Source organism: Octopus sinensis, linkage group LG2 (genome assembly GCF_006345805.1).
Source record: "Octopus sinensis linkage group LG2, ASM634580v1, whole genome shotgun sequence".
NCBI lineage: Eukaryota > Metazoa > Mollusca > Cephalopoda > Octopoda > Octopodidae > Octopus > Octopus sinensis.
The window spans coordinates 139,167,433-139,185,812 of record NC_042998.1 but is presented as its reverse complement, the minus strand read 5'-3'; the positions used below and the strand labels follow the sequence as shown (position 1 = coordinate 139,185,812).

The 18,380-nt window shown below is 33.8% G+C and overlaps 1 protein-coding gene across 6 annotated transcripts in view; it reads left to right on the top strand.

Moving 5' to 3' along the window:
• Positions 1-18,380, top strand: part of LOC115223178 (protein FAM13A) — a 288,109-nt gene that overhangs the window by 253,217 nt on the left and 16,512 nt on the right. For 5 of the 6 annotated variants that reach the window (XM_029793651.2, XM_029793626.2, XM_029793641.2 and 2 more), the window contains 6 exons: positions 3,455-3,516; positions 6,583-6,641; positions 7,798-7,879; positions 9,288-9,457; positions 11,168-11,251; positions 14,606-14,689. In XM_029793651.2, coding sequence (XP_029649511.1) covers positions 3,455-3,516; positions 6,583-6,641; positions 7,798-7,879; positions 9,288-9,457; positions 11,168-11,251; positions 14,606-14,689 — 541 coding nt within the window. The remainder of the gene's footprint in view (positions 1-3,454; positions 3,517-6,582; positions 6,642-7,797; positions 7,880-9,287; positions 9,458-11,167; positions 11,252-14,605; positions 14,690-18,380) is intronic. The other variant, XM_029793658.2, reaches the window with a different exon arrangement.

Sequence of the window (18,380 nt, the reverse complement as noted above, 5' to 3'; positions counted from 1 at the left end):
GGTTTTATAGATTGATTGGGTTTGGAGTTTTTTGGATTATTCAGTAAATTACAGGTCCAGATATGGCTGTGAAATTACGGAGTTCACTTTGCAACCATGTGCTTTTGTATTTAGTCCCACTGTGTTGCACCCTGGGCTGAGTTATATATATACACACACACACACATATATATATATATATATATATATATATATATATAACTCAGACTTCATGAAGACCATCATCATTGGTTTATAGTCTCTGCTCAATATGTTCAGTCTTCTTGCGTGAAAATGAAAATCTGAGCATGCTCTACACATCTGTATTCTAGGGTGTAATAGCCAGGGACTAATGTGGCCTACTGGTGCGAAAATTTTGCTACATGTGCAGGAAGAGTGGTGTCATTTCCCACCCAAAAGATTTTGCCCTCACAACATTAGTTTTTGCCAGAAAAAAATGAAGTCAGATACTTTTTGAATGCACCTTATATATATATATATATATATATATATATATATATATGAAAATCAATATTACATGAAGGAAGGTTTGTTTTTGTAATCATCCTTAGTTTCTAAAGTTAGGTCGTTTGGTGAAGTGGAAGCTGGCTTATTGTGTGATAAAAATCTATGTTTGCATTGATACTTGTATTGGCCTGTATATCCTACCAAAAATAAATATGAAACACAAGTACCTAATGTATATTAGTAGAAATGCTGAAACATTGATAGAATTAATGAATATTTGTATATGAACCAATGTCAATACATGTAACTTAATTTGCTATAGCCTTAACAAGCTAGCATCGTTACAAGTAACTGAAATGATGATGTTTTTGTCAAAGCACTAAGTAGTTTATGCTAATAATATGGTTACATGGCTAATAAAACTAAACCATGTTTCTGTTATACAAATATTGTCTGTAAATGGATACTGGTGTAGCAGTAACAGTTAGTACACATGCACACCGTTATCAACATCATCATCATCATCATATGTCCATTTTTCGTGTTTGCATGGATCAGATGGATTTGTCGAGGCAGATTTTCTATGGCCAGATGCCATTCCTATTACCAACTCACACGTGTTTCTACATAAGGTAATATTTCCCCTAGGCCAGATATGTTTCTACAGAGGGTTGGAAATACTATTTGTAAACAGTAACACTTGTTTACAACTCTCATGTTCTCTGAAGACAAGGAGACAGTAACAAATATGCACACATATACATACATTCATGTATGTGTGTATGTGTAGGGCTTCTTTCAGTTTTCGTCTACCATATCCACTCACACATCTTTGGTTGGCCCAGGTCTATTGTAGAAAGCATTGAAACCAATGTGAATGTCAAACAAATTTCTTAAACCAGCCAGCCAGCCAGCCATGCTTGCATCTATTATTCATATTCATATCTGCACCTATATTACAAACTTATTTTAGAAAATTTAAATTTGATTTCATTTATAGCTTAATGGCATGCATTATGATGTGTACAGACATTCTATAGGCTTTATGTCCAGGTTGTATCTTACACATTATGCTTTTAGTTTTGTTAGGGATCATACTTTACATTAGCATAGTGTGATTTGCTCTGTGAAGTGTCATGGAGAGACAATAGGATAAATCAGATTTTAGAGGCAAACTTATTTGTTTGATTGTAGTCTAATTACACCTATTCCATGCTTATTGTTAACATAGTATTTCAAAGCAGACAATTTGTATTTGAAACTTGGTGATTTTTAATTTTTTGTTATCTTGCTTCTAAAGAAATTTGCCTGCTACACTAAGTGAGGCTTTTCTGTTTTAACAGTTCTCTGTTGTATTCAAAGGTTTTTTGTTTCTGTTTTGAGCACATTCTAAATTTGATATGATTTATGATCACTGATTTGAATACCATACAATTTGAACAACCTCTACAAGAGATTTTGGCCAAAGGAAATAAATTCTTGCTTGTGTCCTTTTTTTAAAGTTAGCATCATTATCTTAGACAATGACATTTCAACTATATTGCTGGCTTGGTGACATGATCCTTTTCTGTATTTCTCTAATTTATAAAGAGATCCTAGTTCTCTATCTCAAGAGGAGAACAAGGGGCAATGCAAGCACATGCACACACATTGCATGCTTAATATATAGACACACTAGGGCAGCAAGCTGGCAGAATTGTTGGCACACCAGACAAAACGCTTCGCAGTATTTCATCTGCTGTTCTGAGTTCAAATTCCACCAAGGTTGACTTTGCCTTTCATCCTTTCGAGGTTAGTAAATTAAGTACCAGTTGCATACTGGAGGTGATCTAATCAACTGGCCCCCTCCCCCCAAATTTCAGGCCTTGTGCCTAGAGTAGAAAAGAATATATAGACACACTATATAGTCAATACATATATTTAAATACATCTGTACATGATCACAAAGACCTGTACATACATGCACATGCGTGCGCGCACACACACACACATATTGTACTGGCACAAGTACAGACACTTAGATTAAATCTATTGTCAAGTATGATTTATTGTCAGAACAGAGATCTTTTGTTCAAAGAAGAGTTTAACCCATTTTTTAATATTTTTTTAATTATTATTACCCTGCCTTAATTGATCTTCTTGATTATCTGGGACTGTGTCAGTCTGACATATTTCTTCTTTACAGGTTCAGTGAAGCTTGTATGTATTGTCACCTACAATAGCTGCTCTGTTTTAAACAGTCTCATACGTCGTCTCCTTCAATTGTACCTGTCTTCAGTCATATCCGCTGCTAATCTTCCAATGAGACATTATCTTGTGTGAACCCCTAATATTTCTTTTGGTTTAACTGAGAAATTTAAAAGAAAGATTAAAAGTACTTTTTGTTTTTATCAGTTTACTTCTGTTTAAATTTTGACTAGAAGTGTTTAGTGTCTACCTAAATAGATATTGTATGCAAACATGAAATATGACTATTTTTGCTCTGGATCGTTGGACTTCATTACCCCTTATTGTAATGATAAATATTAATCTCTTAATTTCTTGACTTTAACAAATATATAATAAGATCTCTTGCAGAAAATATAAAATATTTGTTTCACTCTGCTTACTCTCCAGTCATAGATGCCATCATTTATACAGTAGTTGCTGTGTGTAAGGTTAACTGTAAGAAATAATAATGAATGCTCTATGATTCTTCTCATTGACTCTTTATCTTGCGTTTGCTAAAATTAACATAATTAATTCTTTAATTCCTTGTTTATATATAAAATGAAAACAAACTCCGTATTCCTTTGTTAAAATCTAACGACTTATCTTGCCTCTCAGCTCTCTGCTAGTTTTCCAGTTGGTCTTTATTTTTGAAACTAATGAGAACTGGTTCTAACATGAATGGAGAAGATAAAATATGAAGTGACAAAATTGTTCAGATTTTTTTTTTTCAAGTTTTTATTTTCTATAACAATTGTATTTTTCAGTCTTTATTTTCTCATGATTTTTTTCCCTCCAGAAATGTGGCAGTTGAAGATGAATACACTACAAGATTAAAGCAATTGACTAAGAAGATTCAGTGTAAGTTCTATTTAGTTGTAACTTGGGAAGGTCATCTATATAATAATCTACTTGTTTGTTCAGCTGTTATAATTTAGTTAGAGGTGGAGTAAAAGTGAGAGAGATAGGGAAGGAATGTGAGTAGAGAAGAAAGAAGGAAGAAGCAGAAAAAGATGTATAAGGCCAAATGGTTAGTTGAAGGGAGAGGTTAAGAGCAAGAGAAAAAGACAGTGAAAGAAAAGGGGGAGAGAGGTGTTAATGTATTGTAGGGTGGGGAGATAAAGATAAATAGATATGTTTAGGATACAATATTTAGCAGAGGGTGACTTCTGGTGGCGAGGTTGAAGAAAGGCTGATAGAGAGAGATGGACAGGGGAGGTAGTTATGTTAAGAGAGAGAGAGAGAGGCAGAAACAGATCAATTTGTATTGTCAGAGTAGAGATACATTGACAGCAAGAAAAAGTAGATATAAACAAACAGCTGAACTGAACTGAAATTAAATGAGCTTTGTTACTGGAAACTATAGTAATGATGATGATGGCGGTGGTGGTGGTGTGTTGATAGTGAAAAGTGTTTTTTTTTAATCAAATTAAATCTATGAAATTTTTCTTCTACATATTTGTTCACACTTTATGCTTTAGTTTGTTAGGAAGAGTTGGAGGAAGAGAAATGAAGAGGGAATGTGAAAGTGAGTGAGAGAGCAGATAGCCAGCCAGTGCATTATGCTGTCACTTATGTGGTTAGTGGAAGTGAGAGGTGAAGAGAAAAAGAAATGTTAAAGACATGAAGAAGGGAATTACATGATTAAAAAGTTTGTTGAAGAGGTAGAGAGAAAGAGAGAAATATAAAGTGCTTAACAGAGGTAAATTTTAAAATCATATAATATATCATTGTGACTGGAAGTGAAATACGTAGCAAAATAAAAATCATCCTTTCTTTCTTAAATAGCTTCTCTTAACCTTTTTTATTCTGTAGAATTTCCACAGGTCCTGCTAGTTATGTCAATAAAAAACACACACACACACATTGGTTCAATTTCATTTTTTTATTATCATTCATCAGTTGATTAGCTTTGTGGCCAACCAACTAACTAACTGAGTACTTGATTGATCATTTGGTTAATCAATTAATCAGTTGTGTTTGCTGAAGTCCTTTCTTCGTCATTTACAACCTCTTCAATGATTTACAACCTCTCTACTCTAAACTATCTTGGGATGGCAGTCACAGCATGGCATACTCATTCTAGCTATTGAATGACACACAGAAACCATTAACTTCATTTAGTTCTTTGTTACTTGGTATGAAAATTTTTCCATGTGAAGGGAGGTCAATAAGAATTACCTGGCTTAAGTGGAAAGAAGCTGCATATTGGTTGACCATGTATTTAGAAAGCCAACATTTTTTTAGCCCTTCATAGTGCAAACGTGGCCCTGGCTATTTGAGGGATTTGTTTTGCAATTATATGTGATTGGGTTTGAACTAACTGCATGGCACTTTGCATGAATAAGTGTCTTTTACAACCATGAACCTACCAATGCCATGTGAGAGAATTTGGTTGGCAGAAACTACAGGAAACACATTGAATACGTACATGGCACATGTGGATGTCACTGCTTGAGTGAAGCTTTTTTCTGATGTTAACATCTTTGTTGACATGACCAGTTACTAGGTCCTTTTGTAGACATGCAGAATGAAGAAATCGTTTACTTGAAAAACAAGTGTTGGCACCAGGAAGAGTATCCAACCATAAAAATTATACCTCAAATAACTCTGTTAAAATCCATGTAAGCATGGAAAAACAGATGTTAAACAAAACAATGATTCTCAAAATATTGTAGCATTATCATAGGAATCTTGAAGCTGAGCTATTATTGAACCATTAAAATTGTCAAATTTGGCCATTGAATTATATTGAACATGAGCAAAACGCCCCACCTCCCCGTCCAATGGACGGTGCTGAGTTGTCAAACATTTAAACCAAATTTTCTTAAAACAACTTGTCCGACCGTCCCATAGGCCTCCCCTTTGAGAAACGCTGATTTAACTTAAATTTGAGACACCAGCAAAAGATGGATTTCAACTGATGTACATGCACATACAAATGCACGTTCCCACGGCTTTATCAATCGCATTCTCACCTGGAATCGATTTTTGTAATTTTTTCAAGACTTATACACACCCTGATACCGTCGGTATCTACGTATCAAATTTGAGCGCAATCGGATGGAGGATGCCTGAGATCCTAGAAGACACATACACAGACAGACAACGGATTTTATATAATAGATTATTTGTACTAAGATATTTTTTATTTTTTTGTTTTTCTTTTCTCCTTTGCTGGGTCTACTTGTTTCTTCAGATTTATAAGAAATACTTGGTTAGAAACTGAAATCTTTCTGAATTTATCTCAGCTGAGAATCTTTAAAAAAAAAATTTTCTTAACAATTTTAAAAAACTTTTATGAATATGCCAGATTCAAAGCATCTTTTGACTTAACTATTTAAGCTATCTTATATTATGAGGAATTGGTAAGACTGTTTGAGCATCAGAGTAAATGCCTTGCAGTATTTGTTTCAGCTCTACTTTCTGACTTGAAATCCTGCTGAAGTCAACTCTGCATTTTTAGAGTCAATAAAATTAAGAGCTTGTCAAGTACAAACCCCTCCCCACTATAAAAAACAAAAAAAAAAGAGAGTATTGCCTTGCTGGCATGTCAGAAATTATTATATGCTATATTAGTGCAAGTTGAAACTGTCCTATTTTTTTTTCACTCCACAGTGCAAATAGCTCATTTGAATTTTAGGCTGACCGTGATCTTTTTCTGTGTTACTTTCTAAAAATACTTTTTACAAAACATTTTAACAGTCAGAATTGTTCTAGAAAATTTTCAGTCAATTTAGCATCAATTTAAGAAAGAAATGCGTTTCTCATTTGCTTCTCACTGCTATGCTGTCTTTTTAGCTTAGGATAAAATCTTTCAGCAATTTTGGTAATCCAATGTTTGTGTGTGTGAGGGGGGAAGGAGAATAAAGTAAATGAATAAATATCTAAATAATCTTGAAATATATTACTTTTTAATGTTACTAGCTCTGAGGAAAAAGATAAAGTTATTTGAAGAAAACTTTGAGCGAGAGCATGGATACCGAGTAAGTCAAACCCATTTATTTTTTATTTTTGAAAATATATTGATAAAAAAATTATAAATAGAAATTTTATATGTATTTATATGTATGTTTGTGTCTTGTCTTGACATTGCATGACAGTTGTAAATGAGTGTGACTGTCATACAAGCAGTGTTGTTCATTTCTAACATTCTGCAAGAACATGTTTAGCCATGGGGAAATATTATCTTGCTTGGAAACAGATGAATGATAATGATAGGAAGGGCATTAAGTCATAGAAAAATCTGCCTCAATAAATTCCACCCAACTCGTGCAAGCACGGAAAAGTTAACATTAAATTGATGATGATGAAAGTGGTCAAGTTCCTACAGGACTAATATTGGTTAGTATCATCTATGGATGCTGTGATTTTATGGTTTTGATCCTTCTTCAGACTTAGGAGAATGAATGGTTATATACCATTGATAAAGCGAGGTGGCACTTTAGGCATCAAACTGTAGGATGTAGCTGTTGAAAGACTCAATGAGCTTTGAAACAACCAGAGCTGAATAATATTAATAATAATAATATCAAAAAATACCTTAGGGATGAGAACCCAGGTTCAAAATGTCCCCAAGACACCTGATGAAGGCTGGAGGGTATATCAGCCGAAACATGTTAACAACAAACAAGATGAGGACAAATATCCATCAAATGTAAATAGTGTAAATAACGAACCAGAGCTGATGTTTACCAGAGACTTGCTGTTGTTGACTTAGGCATTCTGCTTGTGTTTCACATTGAATCGAGGAGAGAGAGAGAGAGATCTGGGTAGAAAGAAACAGTATAAGTTAAAAGTAAAAGACCCACAGCGAACTAAATATTTAATATATTGTTTTCTCTACCTCATTTATAATGCCCTCCCCCAGATATTCATTATACTGTTTGCTCTATTAGATGTCATTTAAAGCTATTAAAGATATGTTAGTAACATTAGAGTGGAGTACAAAGAATATCTTCCATAATTGAAAGATTTAGTAATATGATGAGATGTGATAAATATATGGCTTCACCCTTGTGTTTGGTGAAGCATAAGGCGTTGTTGATGAGGGCTATCAATAAATATTTGATGACTATTTGTTAGGCTAGGATTCTTATTCAATTTCTATGTTACAAAGGAACTGAATTCTCCTCATTGCAGCCATCACAGAGTGATAAAACTGCTAAAGCTGAAATCAAGAAATACATGGCAGATTTGGCTAAAGCAAGAAAGGAAATCAAAAGTAAAGTATATTTTCACATTCTATGTTTATATATATATATATATATAAAATGTGTGGATTTGTGTGTGTGTGTGAACACACACACACACACTCACACACACCTTGTTGAATGTATTTATTGCTGTGTTATTAAAATGTCGATATATTCGCAATGGGAAATGGCTTGAAATGAGATTCTCATCTTTGTGCATCACTTTTCCAAATCAGTTGGTATCTATCTAGACAAATTATTGTCCATGTTCCTGGCATTATTTGACAGAATTGCACATCTACATACATGCCAAATTTGCTGAAATGTGCAATGTGTGTGTGTGTGTGTGTGTGTGCACACATGCACACACCTACACGTCTGACACTCATACAGTGTACTTTCATTACACTCAACACAATGGAGGGCAGGTTATAACAGGGTTTGTATGCAGAACATCCTATGCATTGCTAATGCTTACTTGACCAGATGTGTGCTACAAATACTTGTTAGATTTTTATATGATACAAATAATCAGCTGTTATACTCCAGCTGGTGTGTGCATACATGAGTTGCAGATGTGCACATGCATGGATGGCAGGTATGCACATGTATGGATATGCACATGTGCAAGTGGCAGCATGTATACTGGCTGTCGTATATGTAACCTCATAGTCTCATACACACACTCATACAATGCAATTACATACACCATCCAGTAATTCTGAGCATTTAGCAGTCACATATGTACACATACACCTGATTGTCTCACACATCCAACTGTTGTATGCACCATATGCTTGACGGTTGCATACACTCAGCAGCTGCATCCACATTTGTTTGTCACATATCTGGCACTCACATGCACACACACATCTGGTCATAATATACCGACACACATACAAGCCAGACAAACAGTCAAACACAGCAAAGTGCTAAAATATGTCCCCTTTTGTGCACTGCTTTTGACTAATGTACATGCATGATACACATAGTGTGCACAGACATACAGTACACATAACATACACATACAATATGTGACTCTCATTAGCAATTTTGCTAGTGCTGGTGGCATGGAAAAATGCACCAAGTACATGCTGTAAAGTGGTTAATCTTAGGAAGGGTCTCCATCCACAGAAACCACACAAAGTAGATACTGGTGTTTGATGCAGTCCTTGAACTCATCAGATCTTGTCAGCCTGTCCAGCCAATGTCAGCATGGAAGATGAATGTTAAATGATGATGATGATATCAGTCACACAATACTTAAACATGTTTATACTTAACTTGCGTATGTAATTATAACATGACTTTCAAATGGAAGAATTACAAGCACTTATAAAGACTTGGTTATAGTTTGAAATGGTGCCCTTAGTTTTGAGGATTTTAACTTTGAAAACCACCTGAAATCTTAACATCCATTTCACTTTTTTTGTATAGAACTGAAAGAAGAAGCTGAAATGAGTAGTCGCAGTCGGCATGGAAGTGGAGCATCATCTGGCGGTTCTGAATCTCCAACTACTGTTCCAACAATGGAACAGACTCTTGAGTCCATTATCAAGAAACTGAAAGAAAAACGTAGAGATGCCAGACGCCCTGAAGAACTGGAGGTAACAATTGTATTTACACATCCACAATATTAATGTTGTTGGACATGTTGTTGTGTGAGATGGTGATGTGTCACTGACAATATATCAACAATATTAGTATAAGCTGTTTTAAAAAATAGAGAAGTCTTTATGATGGCCAGATTTTTTTGTGTGATTAAGAAGTTCATTTAGCAGCCACCTGGTTTTAGGTTCAGTTCTACTCTATCACACCTTCAGCATCTGTCTTCTGCTGTAGCCCTGGACCTATCAAAGCTTTGTGAATGGATTTGGTTAGGCAGAAATTGGAAGAAGCCCATCATACACATATATGCATGTATTTGTTCACATGCTTGAGTGTGTGTGCAGCGGCGGCGGCGGTGGCACATTACAAAATATGTGCCGGATGTTTTCATTTTTAGTCCACTATTAATTCACTTCAAAGTTCAGATGTGACTGACACTAAAGTACTGCTTCTACATTTGGGACAATGCTGTTTCTATACATGCGTGTGCATGTGCGCACACACACATTATGACAACACCTAAAGAAAGGCTACTCGATTAACATGCAGTTGCTCAGAATCACACTTCAACCTCTGTCCTCCTACTACTGTGGTCTCTGGTTTTTGGAGATGGCCAGTCTAATGTCATTTCCTCTCAGGCATTTCTGATTCACTCATCTCTTTTTATCACTCCTATTGAGTTCATACCAAGCCCCATGCCAATTCCTTGTTATACCCAATCCTTTCCTATTAAAACATCATCCCTCTGAAATTCCCTCCTAACTTGTAGTTTTCCTGTAGCTGTTGACTTGCCACTATTCAAGTGAAATGTTAATTATATTGATCTCACCAGTCTTGCATAAAGGTGCCCCTCACCACTCAGGGATCATAGTCTTTCAAGCTGCATGGCTTCCTTACTAAGACTGCTGGCATAGTAAAAGCACACTACATGCTGTAAAGTGATTGACATTAGGAAGGGTACTCAGCCATAGAAACCATGCCAAAGCAGACACTAGAATATGTGTCTATCTGATCTTGTCAAACTATTCAACTTATGTCAGCGTGAAGCATGGATGTTCAATGATGATGATGATAAAGTTTAGTGAAGATGTGTGGCTTAGTGGTTAGGATATTTGGCTTACAATTGTAGGGTTGTGAGTTCAATTCCTGATGGCACGTTGTGTCTTTGAGCAAGATGCTTTGTTTCACATTGCTCCAGTCTGCTCAGATGGCAAAAAATGAGTAGTTCCTGTATTTCAAAGGGCCACTCTTGTCACAGAATGTGTCATACTGATTCTCCCTGAGAACTTTGTTAAGGGTATACCTGTATGTGGAGTGCTCAGCCATTTGCTCATTAATTTTATGAGCAAGCTGTTCTGTTGATCAAATCAACTGGAACCCTTGTTGTAACTGCCCACGTGCCAGTTGTTGATGATGAAATACAGAAATAGACACCTAATTCCTGGGGGAATCTGGGATTAACAAAACAAGAGGGGAAAAAATCAGTGAATCATTATAGCAGGTGTAAGGAGTAAGAATGCATCTGAAACTGCTACTGTGTTGATGATGATGATGTTGATGATGTATTAGTAGAGCTATCCTTGCTCTGTCAGTTTCTTTGCTAGTAATGTCCATTTGATGTCTCTAGTAAAGAAAACATCAACACATTTCAACTCCATTTTAAAGTTTCAATGAGAGAGTATAAAGTTGTTTTTTTTTTCTTATTTCAGTTGATGAGTAGAGATGAAATCCAAGAAGAAAAGCTAGCTATTCAGAAATCACTCCTTCACTTTGAGGGCATCCATGGCCGACCAGTAAGTCTTCAGTTTTTTCTCTTGATCTTATTTCTAAAATATTTCCTTTATATATAATTTTGTAAAAACTTTGGTAATCTCCAGATATTGCAGTAACTAAGTTGAGGCTATATTATTTTTGTGCTAGTCTCCAGTAAAAGTTTGATGAATTAGTAATAACTATATTTATTACATATATATATAGCACAATTATTATGGTAATTCCCCAGGTCACATGGATGATGACAAAAATTTAAAATGAATTTGAACATAAAATGCCTTAACACTTTTGTTATATTTCTGCTGAAAAACATTGGCTTTGTTTCAATTAGTTTTGAAAATAAGGAAGAATTTATTGAAATAGCTTGGTCATTATTAAGCTAATATTTGAAACATGAATTAACATGTGAGTTTGATGGAAGAATTTAACTTAGACTACTTTAAAACAGCAGATTGTATCATGGAACTAGTGGTGATCACAGATGGTTTTGCATCAGATGGGTGTAACATTGGCCAGCTCTGCTTGGGAGGGGTGCAAAGTTCATACTTTGCACAACACAATTAAGACTACTCTTAGTTCTCCTACATAATTGTCCTATTTTGAAGTGATCTAAATTAAAACCTTTCATGCTAATTTATGTTCTAAAAAACAGATTAATAATGACAGTTATTTTACTAAAGTCTTCATTATTTTCAAAATATTAATGACTTGTAAGGATACTGTATTTCAATAACCAACCATAAAATACTATAAAATATATTAAACATTTTTATAAGTCAATACATTGTTCTACTGTGTTAGCAGTGCACTGAAATCACTTTTAAGGTTATCTCTACAGATTTTCTATCGGAATTATAACCAGCACTGATTTCTGTTACAATGTTTTGTATCTGAGATGTCAGATGTAAACAAGCAATAAGATCGAAGATGAAAAAAGGGTAATGGGTGCATATGCCATATTTTGGGATTTTTTTTTTTGTTTTTTAGATGGGTGCTGATGAAGGAGCAAAACTCCCAAAATATGGTATACCTTTTTTTCATCTTCGTTCTCATTGTTTGTCTACATCCGATGTTTTGGATACGAAATACCAATGCGAAAATCAGTGCTGGCTATAATTTCTATAGAATATCTGTAGAGATTACCTTTAAAGTGATATTTTCCAAATAATTTTTATATATTTATGTATTTTAACTTGGTTTCTAGAAAGTTGAGTTTTTAATGAATTTAATAATTTTATACCTCCCATTGAAATTAGTTGCACAACTCTGCTTTAATATTGTACATTGAGACTTTCTAAAAAAAAAAGAAAAAAGCCATAAGGAAACTTAAAACATTTTAGGCAAATGCCACATCAATGCATTCACTGTCAGCTGAGCTTTTTGCAAGATTTTACTTTCAGATTAGAACAGTTTCACTTTACTTACATTGTTAACCCCTTGTAGATGGGAAATGGTACCGACTGCATTGAAACATTGTGTGTGAGCAGTGTGATGTCTCTCTCTGTACAGAACTGTTTTCAAATATACCACACTGAAAAGAATCTGTAAATACACTGTAAAATACCTTGTATGAAAAATGTAGTTACTGAACAGCCTAATACCAGCACACAACACAGACTGTCAGTACTAAATCCATCTGCAACGGGTTAATATTTCCATCATCATCATAATGAAGTCAAATAGTTCCAGTCAGAATTTGAAACTTTGTCACACTGAGAATATGCACTTACTGGGGGTGGGACGTTGTTGGGAGGTGGTGCAAACATGTGGAAGCTTACTTTTTTTTAGCTTTTTCACACCTTTTACCTGAAATATTGAAAATCAGTTCCAGTATGACACTTTAGAAAGGTATTCATTGTTTCAAGAAGTGTATTAGATTATTTTTGTAAGTGTGGGAAGGGGTGAAGTATTCATGAATAAATTCAGTAATTACTGTCTTTGATAGAACAATTTCATTATAATTTTAACAACTTTATTTGTTAATTTTATCTAATATAAAAGCTTGTCAGAAATAGGTTTAACTCTCTGTGATATTTTTATTTAAATTTTTAATCGATCTCTTAAAAATGTAATGATTTTCTATTTAGTAATGTCTCTGATGAGAAATATTGCTTTTTTTGTTATTGTTAAATGTTTTTATATGACTTTGTAATATTTTCAAGTAATTTAATTCTCAAATTTTTTAGTAGTAATGTTAATAACAGATTAATTGTTATTTCCTATATGGGTTTTTGTCCAGAACACTTCCAATCACTTTGGTTTCACTTTATGATTTAGCTGCTATTTGTACAGCATACAAACCCTATTATATCACTTTCTTTCCTCTTTCATGAGGATATATCTTTCTTCAAGTATTGCTCTCCTCTATTTAGTAGTTTGCTTTATTTAGCTCTCTCTCAGCCTTGCTCACCATCAATACACTTGTTATGCACACTCATACAGTCTTTTTCATATCATCACACCTTGTGTTGTTTCAAGAACGAGACACTTATAAATAACTTTACCTTTTATTTCCCTGATATAATACACGTTTCTTGTCAGATTTCAATTGAAACAAATCCATCCATTAAAGAAGAGACGAAAATGAAATTTTGTATTTGTAAATTGTTTTTAAAACAGCCTGTTGGCACTAAATCCTTAAATAATCAAAGAAATTAGTTGTCCTATTGTTATGACTATCTTAAAATTGAACATTGGAGTATTGACCAATGTTGACATTTACCTGTGGAAAGCAAGTTTTAAGAGCAGCATAAAGGTGAGAGTGAAAAATCAGAGGAGATAATTTGTTGAACAGATAACTTGGTGTTACTTATTAAATTTTTGCTATATTGCTATATTCTCAAGCTAAAGTATCTGTGCTGATAGGCTGAATTTTCAAACTTGCCCTGTACTAAACTGTTGGACTCATTAGCATGAAATATTTATTGTATTGAGTATTACTTTCAAATCCAGTTGTAAATAAGGTTTTCAAGTGGTGAAGGGGTTCAGATCTTGCAACCAGCCATGGGCAAACTTTTCTGAGGCTGCATGAAATATTGTTCATCATCAGGTGGGCCACACAACTGAAAACAATTCAAGGAAAGTTTTCATTAGGTTTGCCATTCAGAAAGTCCTGTAGGTTACAGTTTGTTCATGGCTGGCTTAAGCTCTAAAACCTATCATAGCCCAAAACTAATATAAAATAATTTTGGATATTTTATAACTAAAAGAGTCTTAAAGGTTGTTTTTTTTTTTTTTGTCCAACTAAGTGTTATTTTTGTATTTTGGGGTTCACTATATTTTTTATTAAATACAATATTAAAATTAATATTTCAAATATCCTAATTTGTTTATTTTATATTGTATATTACATGATATTATTTTCCACTTTTTAGTCATCCAAAATATCAAAAGATTTGATGCGACCACTGTACAATCATTATCGTTTGGTTAAACGAATGCTTGCAAAACCTGCTTCGGTATGTTGCTAATTATTAAGAGACTAATAACCTTGAGATTGTTCAGTAACGAGCTTTTGTTCACACTCATTAAAGGTTTAGAAAATATATGAAATCTAGCATTTAATTTCATTTTGAAATCTTAATGATGAAACGTAAGATCAATACTTAGGACTGTTTCTCACTGATGAAAGGAATTTAGCATAGTTATTTCTGACTTGTCTTTTTTACCCAGTCTTGAATCTCCATTGTTTGATCAGCTGAATTCCCTGCTCCTGAATTGACATGTAAGTGGCTGGGTATTCCTGACATGTTACCCTTAATGTAATTTAACAGGCAGTATCTGCATGAGACAGTGTGTGAAAAGGATATATACCTGTTGAATTACAGGTACAATCCACTTGATGGACTTCTATACAGTCTCCATCTATCTAATATCAATCACAAGTTATGGGTTGACCTGAGGTTATAAAGCATGATATCTGTCCAAGGTGCTATGCAATAGGATCAAACCTGGGACCTTGTGGTTCTGAAGTGAAATTGTTAACCTTTTAGCCTACTTTATTCAATCAGTAACAATTAAAAACTGTGACTAGTTTATTAATTAAAGAATTTTTCTCTTTTTTTTTAAATTCTACAAAGTTTTCATGATCTCTCTCTGTACCATGGATGCTTTAGTCTATTCTCCCACCTATTCCAAATTAACACTACACAATGCAATACTGTTTATAACCCTTTAGCATTTAAGCTAGCCACATCAGGTTGATATATTCAACTTGTTTATCTTCAAACCAGCAAGATCCGGCCTTTCATACCTACCCTATAATGTCATTCTAAAAATAAACAATCACATCATTGAAACCCTGAAACTACGAGATGATACGTGATTAGTTCAAAGCAATGTGAATAAATAAGCATTACATATGGTAGAATAATCTGAATGCTAATAGTTTAATTACCCAACCAGAACACAATTTGTTTCTGTTAGCTCTTATCCAATATTCTCTACTATTACCAAATTACTCCTTAATGACTTTAATATTTTGTGGCCCCATGAATGTTTCCAAGTATATCTATGGTTTGAATGATAATGGCAAAGAACTAAGTATGCTATCATTGAAAGCATTCTTCAGTTTTGGAATTCTAAGTATCTGAATAGTTCTGTAGTTTAGATCATTGGTTTTCGACTATTTTTTGCCCATGGAACCCTGTGATTCCTATTTTACTCCACTGGCTTTCCATAGTGATTTGATGTGTGTGTGTGTGTATATATATATATATATATATATGTATATAATCCTACTGTATTTTTATAATTAAATATTAGGAATTTATCTTTTACTTGTTTCAGTCATTAGACTGCGGCCATCCTGGGGTACCACTTTGTAGAATTTTTAGTCAAATGAATTGACCCTAGTGATTAGTATTTTTTGTAATGCCTGGTACTTATTCTGTTGATCCCGTTTGCCAAACTGCTAAGTTATGGGGATCTAAAAACACACCAACAGAAGTTGTCAAGTGGTGGGACACACACACACTTCTTTCAGTTCCTGTCTACCAAATTCATTCACAAGGCTTTGGTTGGCCCAGTAGTAGATGACACTTGCCAAAGGTGCTGCACAGTGGAACTGAACCTAGAACCATGTGGTTGGGAAGCAAACTTCTTATCATACAGTCAATTGTGTAAAAAAAAATGTTAATATTTTGTGTATTGTAAAAGTATAAGTAATTTATTGCACATAAATTTTAACAACAAAATAGACCCCAGTTGAGAACCACGCATTTAGTTAGTGATAATATCCAATGTGCTTATTTATGATAATTAAGAACGCAGTATTGTTTTTGAAATTTGAAAGCAAAATGTACTGATTTACATATATGTTAGGTTTACTGAAATTCTTTCATACTGATTTGACTACTTGCTTTATAACTTCCACAAATAGAATTTAGCTGGGAGTTACATTCATTTATAATTATTATTACCTTTGATTATGATTATTATTGTTATAGCATCAAGATGGTGGATTGGCAGAATCCACCAAAAAAAAAAAAAAAATCTCAGTTTTATTCTCTCTGATTCATTATGTTCTGAGGTCAACTTTGCCGTTTGTCCTTTTGGGCTTGATGAAATAGATACCAATTGAGCACTGTGGTTGGTATAATTGACTAGCCCTTGCCCTCCAAGTTTAGGCCTTGTGCCTATGAGCTAGGAGAATCATTAGCATGCTAAACAAAATACTCAACGGTATTTTTGCCTATTGGTGTGTTTTGAGATCAAATTCCACTGAGGTTGACTTCACCTTTCATCCTTTCAGGGTCAATTGATTAAGTACCAGTTGCATACTGATGGGGTCAATCTAACTGACTGGCCCCCTCCTCCCAAATTCCAGGCCTTGTGTCTATAGTAGAAAGGATTATTATTATTATTGTTATTTCTAAGGCAGTGAGCTGGCAGAATCATTAGCATGCCAGGCAGAATGCTTAGCTGCATTTTGTTTGTCTTCACATTCTGAATTCAAATTCCACCAAGGTTTGACTTTGATAAAATAAGTACCAGTTAAGTACTAGGGTTGATGTAATCAACTTACCCCATCCTTGAAATTGTTGGCCTTGTGCCAAAATTATTATTATTATATTATTATTATATTATTATTATTATTATTATTATTATTATCATCATTATTATTATTATTATTATTATTATTATTATTATTATCATCATCATCATTAAGGTGACAAGCTGGCAGATTTGTTAATTTGCCAGACAAAACGCTTAGCAGAATTTCTTGCAGCTCTTTGCACTCAACTGCTGCCAAGGTTGACTTTGTCTTTCATTCTTTTGAGTTTGATAAAATAAGTACCAGTTGAGCATTGAGGGTAGATGATCAATAAAAAAGCAAAAAAAAAAAAAACTCCCCCCCACCTCCAAAACTGCTTTGTGCCAAAATTTAAGAAAATGATATTTCTTCATTTATAGTACCAATTCTATTATAGATATATGTATATACATTACACTCTGCCTGTAGCTTCCCTACTATTAATATGACCATACCTAATATTAGATGTCTACATGATTTCTTTTCTTACCTGCCAATTCAAACAGACACTTCAAACATGGTATTTCAGCTAACTTGTGATCAAAATATATTTTACTATTAGAAATCAGCAAACTTCTTTCTTCCATGGAATTTAGCATTGACACAATTCTCTTTTCAGTCTTTGTTGTGTAAGAAAGAGCATGTTGTTTCATGCCTAATTTACTGGGTTAATGTATGCAAAATACATTAACTTTCTCATCAACTATGTTTAATTGCTTACATAGTTATTTACTTGCTTGATAAACAGATTATTTCTAATTCTTTACCCATCACTTAAGATTTATTAGCAAGTTTAACCCACTTCCTTCAGTAATCAGTTGTCTTAAGTAATGGAGACCTCTGCCACAGTTGAACATACAGTTTCAAGATTGAATAAATACTGTCCATCATTTGTTGAAATGTTGCACATTGGTTAGATCTGGATGACAAAAATCTGTTAATTTTTCATGTTTTCTTTCTTAGTTATTATATGACCTTTAAATATAATGTAATGTTATTTTTCTGAAATAAACACCTTTATTACTAAAATATAACACCATCATTTTTTAGATATAATATAACTTATTATTTAACTATAATATAACAACTGTTTTATTTAACTGTATATAATGCTG